Here is a 16,768-nt window from a genome sequence, read left to right as displayed (position 1 = left end):
GCAGCGCATCTGGTCGCCGGTACGCCTCCGAGGACCAGGCTACCCAACTCCCGCTCTACGCACGGCTACCATCAGGCCCCTGCACAGCCCAGTCTGCCCTGTACGGGCACCCCGCTCGTACAGGGCTACTAGTTCCATCCAGCCAAGACGGGTTGTGCAGGAGGTAAGATCGAGACCGACTGTGCGCCTCCATAGCCCTGGGTTTCCAGCTCCTGTCTCTCGTGCGGACCCGGAAGTGCGTCAACCCAGTCCGACTCGTCCTGTTCCCGCTCCCCGCACTAGCCTGGAGGTGCGTGTACATAATCTGGTAAGCCCAGTACCAGCACCACGCACCAGGCTACAAGTGCGTCAACCCAGCCTCGCCAGTCAACAGTCTTCATCAGAGCTGCCCGCCAGTCAACAGTCATCATCAGAGCTGCCCGCCAGTCAACAGTCATCGTCAGAGCTGCCCGCCAGTCAACAGTCATCGTCAGAGCTGCCCGCCAGTCAACAGTCATCGTCAGAGCTGCCCGCCAGTCAACAGTCATCGTCAGAGCTGCCCGCCAGTCAACAGTCATCGTCAGAGCTGCCCGCCAGTCAACAGTCATCGTCAGAGCTGCCCGCCAGTCAACAGTCATCGTCAGAGCTGCCCGCCAGTCAACAGTCATCGTCAGAGCTGCCCGCCAGTCAACAGTCATCGTCAGAGCTGCCCGCCAGTCAACAGTCATCGTCAGAGCTGCCCGCCAGTCAACAGTCATCGTCAGAGCTGCCCGCCAGTCAACAGTCATCGTCAGAGCTGCCCGCCAGTCAACAGTCGTCAGAGCTGCCCGCCAGTCAACAGTCGCCAGAGAGGTCAGACTGCGCTGAACTGCCGGAGTGGTCAGACTGCGCTGAACTGCCGGAGTGGTCAGACTGCGCTGACGGCAGCCACCCTCCCTTCCCTCCCTTTAGAAAAGGGGAATTTTTTTTTGGTGTTGCTTGGGGTTATTTTTTAAGGTGCTTCTGGGGTAGCACCTTTAAGGGGGGGGTACTGTCACGTCCTGGCCAGTATAAGGTTAATTGTTTTTGTAGTTTGGTCAGGACGTGGCAGAGGGTATTTGTTTTATGTGGTTCGGGGTGGTGTGTTTGTGTAAAGGGTGTTTGATTTAGTATTTTCGGGTTTTGGTTTATGTCTAGGTAGTTCTATGTGGAGTCTAGTGAGTGTATGTCTATGTTTGGTTAATTGGGGTTGGGACTCTCAGTTGAAGGCAGGTGTTGTCTATCTGCCTTTGATTGAGAGTCCCATATATTAGGGTGTGTTTGTGTGTGTGATTTGTGGGTGATTATTCTGTGTATAGCCTTGTGCCTTACCAGACTGTTTATTTGTCGAGTTTTCGTTATTTGGTATGTTCATTTTTGAGAGTAATTAAAAATCAAGATGAGCATTCACGTACCTGCTGCGTTTTGGTCCTCATTCACCGACAACAACCGTGACACATTCCCAGTGGGTCAGACGTTTACATACACTCAATTAGTATTTGGTAGCATTGCCTTTAAATTGTTTAACTTGGGTCAAACGTTTCAGGTAGCCTTCCACAAGCTTCGCACAATAAGTTGGGTGAATTCAGGCTACCCGAAACATTTGACCCAAGTTAAACAATTGAGGTCTTGGCTGATTTCTTTTGATTTTCCCATGATGTCAAGCAAAGAGGCACTGAGTTTGACAGAAGGCCTTGAAATACGTCCACAGGTACACCTCCAAGTGACTCAAATGATGTCAATTCGCCTATCAGAAGCTTCTAAAGCCATAACATAATTTTCTGGAATTTTCCAAGCTGTTTAAAGGCACAGTCAACTTAGTGTATGTAAACTTCTGACCCACTGGAATTGTGATACAGTGAATTATAAGTGAAATAATCTGTCTCTAAACAATTGTTGGAAAAATGACTTGTGTCATGCACAAAGTAGATGTCCTAACCGACTTGCCAAAACGATTGTTTGTTAACAAGCAATTTGTGGAGTGGTTGAAAAACGAGTTTTAATGACTCCAACCTACTAAGTGTATGTAAACTTCCGACTTCAACTGTATGTACCCTTGCACATATGTGCCCTTACAGTATCCCTGCACATTGTTAATATGGTATTGTGGTATTGTGGTTCCGTGTGGCTCAGTTGGTAGAGCATGGTGTTTGTAACATCAGGGTTGTGGGTTTGATTCCCACAGGGGACCAGTATGGAGAAAAAAATGTATGAAATGTATGCATTCACTACTGTAAGTCGCACTGGATGAGAGCGTCTGCTAAATGACTCAAATGTAAATGTATTGGCACTGACCCTGTATATACAGTAACTTACTTTCTTGTGCTCTTCTTATTTCTTTCTCTTGTGTGTTTTTGTTCTAACTTTTTGTTCTTACTTTATTTTATAGTACTACGGATATTGAATATTGCATTGTTGGGAAAGAGCTAGCAAGAAAGGCATTTCACAGTACATGACAATACAACTTGAAACCTACCAGCCTTGGGACATACTCTTCTATACACACAGCATCCCTCGTTCCATCTCTCTTTGTCTTTCCCCCGTTCACATACATACATTATGCTAATTGAAGAAACCATTCATGGAGAACTTAGAGATATTTCCACTAATCTCTTATCTATCGTCAGGCAAAGCCACGGGTACAGAGGCTGGGAGGGATTGGTAAATCCACACAGCCAGCTCTGCTAAAATACGACTTCCATGTCCTACTCCTATTACTCTCACTCATTGTTCTTAATCAGAACCTTGAGATGAATTAAAAATGCTCTGGAATTTAATTAAAAGGACAAAAAAAATAACCCTTGTCTGCCAGCTATGGCATTTAGTGCAGCTAACTGCCAGGGGTTCCAGCAACTGTGTGTGTGTGTGTGTGTGTGTGTGTGTGTGTGTGTGTGTGTGTGTGTGTGTGTGTGTGTGTGTGTGTGTGTGTGTGTGTGTGTGTGTGCGCGAGCATGCATGTGTGCAGTATGTTTGTGTCCTGCCTCTGTTTGATGTGGACAGCAGCGCAGTAAGACAAGTCACAGACCTTCAGGCTTAGATCTGTTTGGGGAATTCTGAGTTAAAATTCCCAATGCTGAAAGACTGAATGCTTGTATTCCAAGCTCCAACAGTGCAGTAGATGTTATGCATGATCAAAAGGATGTTTCCAGTCTCCTCTTTCTTTAGTGTGTGTGTGATTGTGTGTAAATGTGTCTGTGTGTGTGTGTGTGTGTGTGTGTGTGTGTGTGTGTGTGTGTGTGTGTGTGTGTGTGTGTGTGTGTGCGTCTGCATGTGTCTGTGTGGAGAGTTTGCCCTTAGAAAGAAAATACATGAAAAAATAACATATGCTTTTCAGACAGGTGTGAACACTTGTGAACATTTTAAAGTGACATTTTATTGTATATGTTTATGAGTCAAGACACTTATTTTTCGGACACATGAGAAGTTTCACTTTTATTTTTCACCACTTCGAGCTACATCTCTTCTCCCATCCAGGGACTGACCAGAGCCAACGATGCATAGCTTTAGAGGCAAACCAGCAGTGGATGCAGGGTGCTATGTTGCTGGAAATGAATGTGCCAAAACAGCAACTGGAAAAAAGGCAGCAAAATCAGAGGCCAGTGTGACATAACCAAAGATAGGAAAAATTGCAGGAAAGAGGGAGAAGTTAATTTAATTACATTATCTTTTTTTTTTATCACAGCAAAATATTTTTGGGCATCCATGTACAGTGGCAAGAAAAAGTATGTGAACCCTTTGGTATTACCTGGATTTCTGCATAAATTGGTCATAAAATTTGATCTGATCTTCATCTAAGTCACAACAATAGACAAACATAGTGTGCTTGAAACTAATAACACACACATTTTTGTATTTTTCTTGTCTAAATTGAATACATTATTTAAACATTCACAGTGTAGGTTGGAAAAAGTGTGAAACCCTAGGCTAATGACTTCTCCAAAAGCTAATTGGAGTCAGGAGTCAGCTAACCTGGAGTCCAATCAATGAGACGAGTGTTCTAAGCTTACATATGGAATTGTTTTAAGATGGTCATTTAGCTATTTGATTTAGAATTTTAAGACCCCTTAAGTTGTAAAAAAAAATGTATAATGATGTTGAGATGAAACATTGAATTTGACATTACTGTTATTAGCCATTTGAAGCGCATTGAATAACAGATGCACTACATGGAACAACAGATACTGTAGTCCAAAAAAACAATAGAAAGGAAGTTTGCCCCGAAGTGTCTGTCCTATATCTGAGAGATATAAGAAAGACCAGGAAACTATTTATCCCCTTATTTTAGGCACTAAACTATCTCCATATATACACTTAACAAAAATATAAATGCAACAATTTCAACGATTTTACAGAGTTACATTGTCATGGTTACACGTGGTCTGCGGTTGTGAGGCTGGTTGGACGTACTGCCAAATTTTATAAAATGGTAGAGAAATAGACATTATGGTAGAGAAATAGACATTACATTCTCTGCCAACAGCTCCCTCGAAACTTGAGACATCTGTGGCATTGTGTTGTGTGACAAAACTGCACATTTTAGAGTGGCCTTTTATTGTCCCCAGCAGAAGGTGCACCTGTGTAATGATCATGCTGTTTAATCAGCTTCTTCATATGCCACACCTGTCAGGTGGATGGATTATCTTGGCAAATGGGAAATTCTCACTAACAGGGATGTAAACAAATTTGTGCACAAAATTTGTGAGAAACACGCTTTTTGTGCGTCTGGAAAATTTCTGGGATATTTTATTTCAGTTCATGAGACATTGGAACAACACTTTACAAGTTGCATATTTTTGTTCAGTGTACTTCCATTATTTTTTTAAACTGGTACCGGGACCCTTCAGACAGTCTTGCGCTACAAACAGAAGTTGGCAAAAGAGGCTGTACCAACTTCAGACTAGCCTTGTGGGCGTCCTAGAGAAAACGCATCTTTTGATAGAGCTAGACTTAATACTTTATAGACCAAATTGTTTGGACGCTACAGAAGACTCATTTTCGGGATATCTCATGGTGTCATAAAGTTCGTCGTCTGAAGAGGAGAAATCATCAGACCAATATGTAGCGGTTAAATTGCTCATCTTCTTATTTATTAAAGAAAGGAAAAAAATACTCATACAAAACAAACGACAAAAACCAGTCCTGTAAGGTGCTCAGACTATACACGGAAACAACTACCCACAAAACCCATGAAGAAAAACCCTTACTTAAATATGATCTCTAATCAGAGGCAACGAGGATCAGCTGCCTCCAATTAGAGATCAACCCATACACCACATAGAAATAGAAGAACTAGAAAGGTAAACATAGAAATAGATAGCATAGATCAAACCCAAAATCCCAAAACACACAAAACAAACACCCCCCTGCGACGCCCTGACCATACTATAATAACAAAATAACCTCTTTACTGGTCAGGACGTGACACATGGTCTGACAAACACCGCTATAGCTCTGCGATATCGGTGGATGTGGTGGATTTAGACTCAGCCCATGCAAATGAACAGATAGCTTATAAAAACAGACATATTTTGGTGGGGATTAAACTTTTTTTTAATTAGATTTCCACAGGGGCAGGTTAACAGGTGAACTCTAAATTTAATACATGTGAAAATATGGTTTCACGTTTAAAATTTAAGATCAACATTCAAAAACAGCTATTTCACATTTAAAATGCAAATTTGACATGTGTTTTTTTTTTGTAAGAGTCTACCCAGCTACTCATTGGCTGGGTTCACAGACAGGGAGGAGCTCTTCCTCTCTGGCTGTTGTTGCTGCAGGCATAGTGAAGGAAAAAGACAGAGAGCGAGCACGCGCAAGAGAGAGAGAATTAGGGGGAGGAGAGGACAGTACCATTGCTGCATCAGTGCCACAGCAGAGTGGAGCAGTAAACGACTCTCGTGTCCTCCCTATTCTTCTACTCTAAACACTCAATGGCTCAGCCTCACAAGAGGTTTGGAATCAGAGACTGGAGCGCCTAGAGACATATCCGTCACAACTGGATGCTCTACTATCCTCTTATTCTCTTGTCTGTGGATGCTGTGGGATTTTGGATATTGAATACGTCTTTCTTTGCATCTCTCCTGCTAGGCTCGACTGCTGCTGCTGCTACTTTTAGAGGTTTGCAACACTGTTTTGGTTGGAATGTGTTTCTGGCTGCTGGCGACAGTTTTTGTCTGTGAAATCTCTCTCTATACTGGTTGTATTTTCACAAAGGAGTTATAGATCTAGACTTTTTGATTGGCCTCCGGGACTCCTTGAACTCCACCTGCTGGTATTGTACAGGGCATGCACAGAAGTTGACGTCCATAGATTGTGTTTGTGTGCAAACTCAGCTTTTCTCACCTCTGCAGCTTATTGGTAAGGAGAGAAGAATAGAGGTGGAACCGACACAAGTAGTGAGACAGACTCTACTGCAGCCCCTGTGTACTGTACACACCAGAGCCTGCATGTGCTAGGTTAGCCCACCAGAAGGCTGGCCAGTACCAACACAAGACTCAAGCACGTACACACACACACACACCCAGAGACACACACTCATAAACAGCAACATACTCTGCTGTAAGAGGATGACGTTTGCTGTAATACTGCATTGCACTCTGGGGCCAGAAAAGTGAAAGAAGAGACGAAAAGAAGAGGATCAGAAGAGAAGAGGAGGGGAAGAAAACTACCATCTGGTAGCAGCTCACCTCCATGGGGAAACGGAAGTAGAGGAGCACGGATTGATGAACTGGCAGAAAGAGATAATGACCATTGTGAGAGAGCACAGCTAAACTGACAGTCTGTCTAAAGAGAGAGATAACTGGCGGACTGTTTAAAGAGAGATAAAGACCGTAGTGAGATGAGAGCAGAACTGAACATGAACTCTTCCTCGTCCGATGTGAACCAAAGCAGCTCTCCTTTCTGCCTGCTGGGCCTGGGCTACTCCCATACCCTCAACACTTGCGTGCTGGAGGCGGCCGTCATTCTCTTCCTCACTATCCTCATCATCAGCGGCAACCTGGTGGTGATCTTCGTGTTCCACTGTGCTCCGCTGCTCCACCACCACACCACCAGCCACTTCATCCAGACCATGGCCTATGCAGACCTCCTGGTGGGGGTGAGTTGCCTGGTGCCCTCCCTGTCCCTGCTTCACTACCTCAAGGGGTTGGACGAGGAGCTCACCTGTCAGGTGTTCGGCTACCTGGTGTCCGTGCTGAAGAGCGTGTCCATGGTGTCTCTTGCGTGTATTAGTGTTGACCGCTACATCGCCATCACACAGCCGTTCTCCTACGCCACACTGGTCACACCATGCCGCCTGCGCGTCTGCATTGGCCTCATCTGGCTCTACTCCGCCCTCATTTTCCTGCCCTCCTTCTTCGGCTGGGGGAAGCCCGGCTACCATGGGGACATATTTCGCTGGTGTGCGACCTCGTGGCAGACCGATCCGGGCTTTAGCTCGTTCATCGCGGCTCTGCTGTATGCGCCGGCCGCCCTCACTGTGTGTTTCACCTATGGGAGTATCTTCCGTATCTGCCGTCAGCACACCCGGGAGATCACCCAGCGCCATGCACGCTTCGGCCCCCAGGAGAGCGAAAGGGGCGAGCATTGCGAAGGGTGCCCGGATAAACGCTATGCCATGGTGCTGTTCCGAATCACCAGTGTGTTCTACGTGCTCTGGATGCCCTACATCCTTTACTTCCTGCTGGAGAGCACCAGACTCTACCGCCACCTGGTGGCCTCATTCCTCACCACATGGCTAGCCATCAGCAACAGCTTCTGCAACTGCCTCATCTATAGTCTCTCCAACAGCGTGTTCCGGAAGGGCCTGGGCCGCCTGTTCAGGCAACTCTGCTCCCCCTGTCAGGGACTGGGCTGCTGCATGGAGGGGAAGAATGGTCCCGCTCTACCCAGGCCGCTCCCGGCCCCAGCCTGCCATGTGTAACAATCTCCTACAGACACTGTCTAGTTGGTTAGCTACCCACTGGGCACAGACATCAGTTCAACGTCTATTCCATATTGGTTCAAAGTCATTTCATTGAAATGATGTGGAAACAATGTTGATTCAACCAGTGTGTGCCCAGTGGGTACAGTAAGCTTTGGCCTTGGCTTTGGCTTCAGCCCCTGGTGAGTGCAGTGTATTACTACTACATTGCATGTGACAGGTTGTATTTCTACAGTAGTAGTACATAGAGCTCCCTATGGCCAGGTCAGAGGGGTGGTGTGCAGGCAGGAGCTGGAGGGGTCTTCTTCTGGAGTGTTCTCCCAAGCGGGGCTGCCTATTTCTGGCTGGGTGGATCACCACCACGTGTGGAGGAGAAGGTTTGTGGTTGTATATATGGATATCAGAATGGAGCTGAGGGGAAAAAAAAGGCACACAGTTCACTGTGGGTTTTGAAGAGGAGCAACTCCAATCTTACAGCTTTGGTGCCGAGTTTAGGTGTGCCTGTGAACCTAATATCTTCCCAATGCAAAAAAAAGGACAATAACAGCACAACATGACTTGTACTGTGTAAACCACTGTAGTGCAAAAAGTTATTTCAACATTGATTCAAGACTGTTTAATTGTCTTCGTTCTTTCAGGGTAGACATTAGTGATGCAAAAAAGTATTTTAGAAACATAAAAGCACTTGAAATATACTGTTTTTCTTCTCTTATATTGCGACAAATAGTTTACATTTTGTAGCAGTATGATAATCTGATAATGATGTTGTGCGCTACAGTAGGCTGTAGCATACAGAGAGGACTACTGGCGTGAAAAGGACAGGGAACAGTTGGTTTCCTAGAAAAAAATACTTGAGGTTTATTCAGTAGCCTGTGTGTATTTTATGAATGATTTAGCAGATTTTTGCAAGATGGCATTCTGGTTTAACATGGACCACCAATTCATTGTGAATTCTCAGCAAGGAGACAAGTTGATTTATTTGAGTATTTTATTCTCTGTCCATGTTTCCTGAGGTCGAACATCAGTTGTTTGTTTACCCTTAATGGCTGATGCATTTAGACTGGTCTTGAGGCTACATAATCTGACAGCAATAACATAAGTAAGATTTTCTTATAGATTGGAATTGCAGCATGTTAAGCACGCTACCGATCCAGATGCATAACACAGAGACACAATCATTACCGTGTGAGTAGTCTTACTGTTGAGCTGTTCTCTCACTCTGTGCCCTTTGGCTCCTGTTAGCTGTACAGATGAGCTGAGCGGCAGAGCAGCACATGTACAGTAGGCTACCAGAGGGACAGATTGTCTTTCTAGAAGGCAGAGGGGTCATTTAGACAATGGGTTTTATACAAAGTAGGTTTATATGGATCTACCGTGGGTCTCGAAGGCTTTTATGGAAAACAGAGTTGTGAACTGCTAATAGGTTTTTATGTGAACTAGGTTTATGTGCAAATATATGTAAATATATGTAGGATAGGAGACAAAGACCTTGGACAGTGTACACTTCACTGAAACATCAATACAATAAAGGTTTCAGAGGTGATTGTGCTGTATGTGCAGGAGTCTTCTTATATGACAAACCTATACGTACACAGTCATAGCCAATCAGTCCCTCACACACACAGTAGAGCAAGTAAGGAGAGTATGAGATGGGCCTGCACTGCAGCACTCTGTATTCTTATTTCCAAGGACAGCATGACGGCATCTTTGTACTATAGTGTGTATACAGGTCTTGTATACAACATTTGTATGTTTTAAAAAATACATCTGTTCAAGAATAGTGCTTAACTGTGGTGTTATGACTGTTGATATCCCAGGATAATATAGAATAATCATTGTTTTTTTTTTACAATATTATTTTTCAGAAATTCTCTATGCATGATGGTATTTCAGCCAGTGAGAGGTGGGTGAGATGATCAATACTCACTTTAGGAGGATGCCACTGAAAGCAGTTTTTTTTTTTTCGGCTATAGTTTACACAATTTCCTTAACAATATAACCATTGACGGTGTGTAAATAGCATATTATATTTCCTTCAGAAATTCCACCTTTCTGGGAAAGACCTTAGTAGTTCAAGAGAACAGATATATTTTTGTATGGGTCTCTGTCAGAAACCTTTTAAAGAGTGAAATTATTCAGATTTAGGAATATTTTGAGAGGTTTATTTCACTGTTTTTCCTCCGAGGGGCTGCTTGTAAGGGCTTGTTTCCCTCACCAGTCCCCACATGCTGCTGTCTGTCTGTCTGTGCAATAGAAGTTTCTGTCCCCTCCCAACTCTTCTCAAGACAATGAAAACATATCAGCAGTGCTATAACAAAAGGGCTTTCGTCGTTATCTGACACGAGCCCGTTGGTCAACTGAATTATGAGCATGTGATATTTGATATCTATCGGTATCTGATTGAAGAGTAGTTGTCCTTTATTTGGCCCACATGACTGTTCTAGAATGTGAGAGTGTAGTGTGTGTTCTGTTGCGCTCACATGACTATAAATGAGAGTCTTGGTTTTATTTTGAGATAACATGAAAGCCCTTCAATGGGAGAGTGCAGTACTCAGTGTACTTTATCTTTGATGTAGACTGTTTTTAATTTTTTTTGGGGGGGGGGGGGGTTCTGATCACAGTGTAATCTGCCATGCAGAGAAGTATCACGTTTTGCACTTGTCCAAGACGTTACCAGCATGTTGCAAGTCTCTTTGAATTGCTGAAGATACTGTATGTATGAAATCGCAATGGTTAATGTTGAGGGTGACCTTGTATATTGATTTCCAGATGACACCTCCTAAATTGTGCATTATGGTATACTGTATGTCCTCCTCTCATATTTTGTTGCGCACATTCCTTAATGCACCACAATCAGCACATTATATAGTTCAAGATCCCACTCATGTGGGCTCCTTTAGGCTTTGATGTTGTAAAACAAAACATGTGTCAAAAAGCATGTTTTTTCCTGTGGGAAAATGGTTGCTGTTGTCAGAATCGGACCAGAATCAAAAGCTACAGCGGTGATCTCAGGGGACGTGGTGTTTCACAGAGACCAGACCCGCAGTGCCAAATCTGGACCAGTATATGGGAGGAGGGGTCGGGTGGGGGTTGAGGATTGGGGGGGGTTGTAATGTATTTAGATTGGAACAGCGAGACTCTCCCTTGGCGCCGCTCCCCTCTCAGTCCAACATTGACCAACACCACCATCTCAACTGTTTTTCGCATTCTGACAAGTGATTTTTGATGATTCATTCTGAGGAGTACAGAGGCAAGATAACTTCATGAAACATACAATGTTTCCTGGGGTTGTGTTTTTAATGAACATGTAACTGAACAATTAGTTCATTATACATTCATTGAAAAGAGACTTTCGCTTAGCTGCCACCATTAGAACCACCACAACTGATGTTAAATTGCACATTTTAACTCAAATATAAGGTGGGGAAAATACTGGTTTCCCAATGTGAAATATTCTGTACCTCACGTGTTGGGGACTGTACCTCCTGTGATAAGTACTGTATGTATTTGCTGACAATTGCTGATGACCACTCTGATTCTGATTGTATCCTGCAACCAATGATTAAATGTGAAGTTACCTACTGCACTGGAGTGGATAATTTTTTATTTTTTTTGGCATTTGTCAAACGCTTTTCTTAAATCTACACCCTATAACCCTCAAATTAAAATCTTAACCTCAAAACCAGTTCCACTGCTTTTTTCCCCCCATTCTTCCTCTCTCATCAGTGACTGATTTATACATGGGAAACCAGGTGGGTGCAATTAATTATCACATAGAACAAAAAAACAGCAGTAGTCCGGACCACCAGGGTAGGATTTGAATACCCCTGCCCTATAACATCACTGGATCAAGTTTTACAAAAATTTCCTCCATGGTCTTAGTCTCACTGTCACACAGGCACAATATCAGATGGATAATACATACTCCCTGAAGAGTATTTACTCCAAACAATTCTTTGTTCATTTCTGATTAGGGGAGCATTTCAGTTTGAGTGATGCTTTAAAGCTGCAATTTGTAACTTTTTGGGCGACCTGACCAAATGCACATAGAAATGTGTGTTATAGATCTGTCATTCTCATTGAAAGCTAGTCTAAGATGCGGTACATCTGTTCTATGTGTGCAATTTCTATGGTTCCCGTTCTTAAGTTGTGTTTTTTAGTCTTTTACTTTTGGTTTTGTACACCAGCTTCAAACAGCTGAAATACAATATTTAGGGTTATGGAAAATATATTTCACAGCAGTTTAGATAATTCTCTACACTACACTTGCTCGTGCTGTCACATAAACTGAAATTAAGCAAACTATTTTTAGCAACCAGAAAATGGCAGATCGTTTTCTGCGTAGTACATCTTTAACCTTAGCGTGGGAATTATCTTGGCTTGGGTTCTACTGGGGTTGTGTGGCGGTGTAGTACAGGAAGTGAGAGAGTCACTAAGTATAGCTATCCCTGGAACCAGGGTGATGTGAAGGAGGGGGAAATGCTTTTTTTCATGCCGATAGTTATTCTTGGCTATTGCCCGGAAATTAAGCTGGTGCCAGAGCTGGAGCAATCTATATTGATCCTGACCTGACATGGCAGGGCCTCTTCCCTCTCTTTATCAGGCTCACCTGACCACACACACACACACACACACACAGCTACCTGGAGTGTATTCTCTCTTACACGCACACAGTGTGTTGATATAGAGGTACAGTGGCGCACTAATCATTGTGAGGTAACTATGTTGGAGTGTGTGTCAGCCCCTGATAACCCAGGCCAGAAACAGAGGGAACATAAACATTGATGATTAGCCAACCTGATCCATGCCTGAGCCACGGCCCATTGAAGGGACGGGCTGTGGTCGGTGGGAACCTCCAATATGGAAAATGTGAATTCCTTCAGCTTCCTTCTGTAGTACAGGCAGTTCTTTGTTTATTACCCTTTCTTCCTGGCATTCTTTTCTTGCTTTCTTTCTTGTTGGTTTTACCCTTTATCTAATCTAAAAGGGAACTGAGGTTCTGGCAGCTGAGAGAGAGGAGAGAGAGAGAGAACGAGAGAGTGAGAACGAGAGACTATTTGTACATCATTACAACACTGTATATAGACAATGACGTTTGAAATGTCTTTATTATTTTTGGAACTTTTGTGACTAATATTTACTGTTCACTTTTTATCGTTTATTTCAATTTAGTTTATCCATTTCACTTGCTTTGGAAATGTAAACATATGTTTCCCATGCCAATAAAGCCCCTTGAATTGAAGAGAGAGAGAATCTAAGGTAAGTCTGTCATTTATGCCCACCAACAGGGATTTCAACTTCAACAGCCAACAGGGATTTCAACTTCAATAGCCAACAGGGATTTCAACTTCAATAGCCAACAGGGATTTTGTCTCTGATGTAAACCTGCTGCAGTCAGGCAGTACAGTGCAGTGCATTCTTCCGGAGGCTGCATGACTACATGCGAACTACAGTTACAATAGCCCTCCTACCGCAGGCTGACCCATATACACAGTTTCTTATTCATGTGGAATGACAGGGCAAACTCACATGACATTTATTTTTACAGTTCTGAAGACGCTTGATATGGCAAACAAGCATGTTAGGTGCAACGTAGGGGGTTGATTATTGAGTGAAGGTGTCCTTTTGAGATGAAATGAAAAGGAATAAGAAAGTAGAATAGTATTATTACCACCCGCTGTAGACGTCTGACTGCAGACATTTTTCACGCTGATTCAACATGTAAAAACGGTTCTCAAATTACTTTCAGAGGTGCTAAGTACTCTCGGCCAGAAAACACTGTTGGTGTGTGTCCCATCCCAGTCTGCCAACTCTTATCCACTTTCTTAGTACTTTCAGGGAACCCTGCCAACCAAGACGGTTTTATCTCCCAAAAGCAAATAGTCACAGATGTAAAATGTTAAAACATTTAAGTGAAGGAATCCCTCCTTAAGCCAAAAAGTAAATATGACGTGAAGTCTGAGTGTAGGATAACAAATGAGCTGAGAGGTGTTGAACTTTCGACTTAACACTCTGGATCAACCCAGAGTTGCTGCACAAGATGGAGCCAGCCCCAACTATTATTCAAAGAGGCGTTGCTGGTCAGAACATCAAAAATGAATAATTGAAAGAGCAGCATAATCTATGGTGGAATGCGTGGGTGTGGGAGCCAGAAGACAGGCCCTGTAATATACTGTAGTCTTTGCATCAGCTCATCTCCCTCCCACATCACATGCCATGATGGATTCATGCTGTGGGAGCCTATAGAAATGTGAAATGGCATCATGCTATGGAATGCCATTACGCAAGATATTATCCTTTACTGTAGACCAGACTATAACATTTGGCAGGCAATGCAGTTCTTCTGAAGCCTTGGTGCTGTAACTCAATGGAGTACAGTGAGATGAGAACAGAGATTTATTATAGTAAACCTGTAGACATCCAGGAAGAGGAACACTCTCAGTGAACAGTAGCCTGTGTACAAGGGTACAAAACATGAAGGACACCTGCTCTTTCCATGACATAGACTAACCAGGTGACTCCAGTTCAAAGCTATGATCCCTTATTGATTTCACTTGTTAAATCCACTTCAAATCAGTGTAGATGAAGGGGAGGAGACAGGTTAAATCATGATTTAAGGTTCAATTAGGGTTTTTAAGCCTTGAGACAATTGACACATTGATTGTGTATGTGACCCATTCAGTGGGTGAATGGGCCAGACAAAAGATTTAAGTGCCTTTGAACAGGGTATGGTAGTAGGTGCCAGGCACAAGGGTTTGTATCAAGAACTGCAACACTGCTGGGTTTTTCACGCTCAACAGTTTCCCATGTGTATCAAGAATGATCCACCACCCAAAGAATGTCCAGTCAACTTGAAACAACTGTGGGAAGCATTGGAGATATCATGGACCAGCATTCCTGTGGGACACTTTAGACACCTTGTAGAGTCTATGCCCCGACGAATTGAGGCTGTTCTGATGAGGCCCGCATATAAATACATATTCAGTGCATTCGGAAAGTATTCATACGCCTGACCTTTTTCCACATTTTGTTACGTTACAGCCTTATTCTAAAATGTATTAAGTTACTTTTTCCCCTTGTCAATCTACACACAATACCCCATAATGACAAAGCAAAAATAAATAAAAACCGAAATACCTTATTTACATAAGTAGTATTCAGACCCTTTGCTATGAGACTCGAAATTGAGTTCAAGTGCATCCTGTTTCCAATGATTTTTTCTACAACTTGATTGGAGTCCACCTGTTCTGGCTTTATCATGATGGGGTATTGTGTGTAGATTGATGAGGGAAAAAAATATTTAATACATTTTATAATAAGGCTATAACTTAAAAAAATGTGAAAAAAGTAAAGGGGTCTGAATACTTTCCGACTGCACTGTATACCGGTACATACTAATGATGAGTGGGGTCAGCTGTTTGTTCACCCGCACTGGCCCGCAATTGCTAATAACCCATCCGCCACCACCCTACTATATGTGGTAAAGTGAGAATCTGATGGCCGCACCCATCTCTCACCTGCAAATATAGAAAATGCGCTGTACAGTCAGAGAAAAGGTGACGATTTTTTTGACAGGGGATTGTCACGTCCTGACCAGCAGAGGGAGTAGTTGTGTAGTATTTTGGTCAGGACGTGGCAGAAGTCTGTATGTGTTTTCTAGTATGTCTGTTTCTTTGTTGGTCTGTGTGGCTCCCGATCAGGAACAGCTGGTTATCGTTGTTCCTGATTGGGAGTCATATATTAGGAGTGTGTTTTTCACCTGGGGTTTGTGGGTTGTTGTTTTAGCACCGCTTTATGTTAGCCTGCTAACTGTTCCTGTCGGTCTATTGTTGCTTTGTGTTCATTTTATTCTAATTAAATAGAAAGATGAGCATTCACATCCCGTCTGCGTTTTGGTCATCCATTCACTACGACAGCCGTTACAGAACAACCCACCAAACAAAGACCAAGCAGCGGAGAAAGGAGCAGCAGACGGAATACATGGACTATAGTGAGAGATGGACTTGGGAGGAGATTCTGGACGGGGCAGGACCTTGGCACCAGGCTGGGGAATACCGTCGCCCAAGGGAAGAGATGGAGGAGGCCAAGGCGGAGAGGCGTCGATATGAGGCTATGTACGCGCTGGCGAGGAAGCCGGAGAGGCACCCCCAATAAATAAAATTGGGGGGGGGGCACACGGGTAGTTTGGCAAGGCAAAGGAAGAGCCATAAGCCAGCTACCCGTGATTATATGGAGAAGCGTATGGAGTGGAGGGCGCCATGTTTTGCTGAGGTGTGCACAATCTTGCCCATACGCACGCACAGTTCGGTGCGAGCTATTCCAGCCCCTCGCAGATGCCGTGCTAGAGTGGGCATCCAGCCTGGTAGGAGGATGCCTGCGCAGCGCGTCTGGTCGCCGGTACGCCTCCTAGGACCAGGCTACCCTACGCCCGCTCTACGCACGGTAACCATCAAGCCCCTGCACAGCCTAGTTCGCCCTGTACTAGCACCCCGCTCGTACAGGGCTGCGAGTTCCACCCAGCCAGGATGGGTTGTGCAGGAGGTGCGAGCAAGACCACTTGTGCGCCTCCATGGCCCAGTCTGTCCGGTTTCCGCCTCTCGTGCTGACCCGGAAGTGAGTACCTCCAGTCTGGCACGACCAGTACCAGCACCACGGATCAAGCTTCCCATGAGTCAGCCTAGTCCTATTCAGCCTGTTCCCGCTCCTCGCACTAGCCCTGAGGTGCGTGTCCCCAGGCTGGTACCTCCACTACCAGCCCCACGCATCAGGCTTCTAGTGCGTCAGACCAGGCCAGAGTGTCCGGCAATAGTGCCTCGTCCAGAGTGTCCGGCAATAGTGCCTCGTCCAGAG

At 44.2% G+C, this 16,768-nt stretch overlaps 1 protein-coding gene across 1 annotated transcript; it reads left to right on the top strand.

Moving 5' to 3' along the window:
• Positions 1-5,587: 5,587 nt before the first annotated feature.
• On the top strand, positions 5,588-10,507 carry LOC106580021 (probable G-protein coupled receptor 21). The gene has a single exon (XM_014160571.2). The coding sequence runs from the start codon at positions 6,836-6,838 to the stop codon at positions 7,916-7,918; it is 1,083 nt and encodes a 360-aa protein (XP_014016046.2). The 5' UTR covers positions 5,588-6,835; the 3' UTR covers positions 7,919-10,507.
• Positions 10,508-16,768: the final 6,261 nt, after the last annotated feature.

This window comes from Salmo salar, chromosome ssa20, assembly GCF_905237065.1.
Source record: "Salmo salar chromosome ssa20, Ssal_v3.1, whole genome shotgun sequence".
Lineage (NCBI taxonomy): Eukaryota > Metazoa > Chordata > Actinopteri > Salmoniformes > Salmonidae > Salmo > Salmo salar.
Note: the sequence above shows the minus strand (reverse complement) of the source record. Positions and strands in the feature narration are given on the sequence as shown.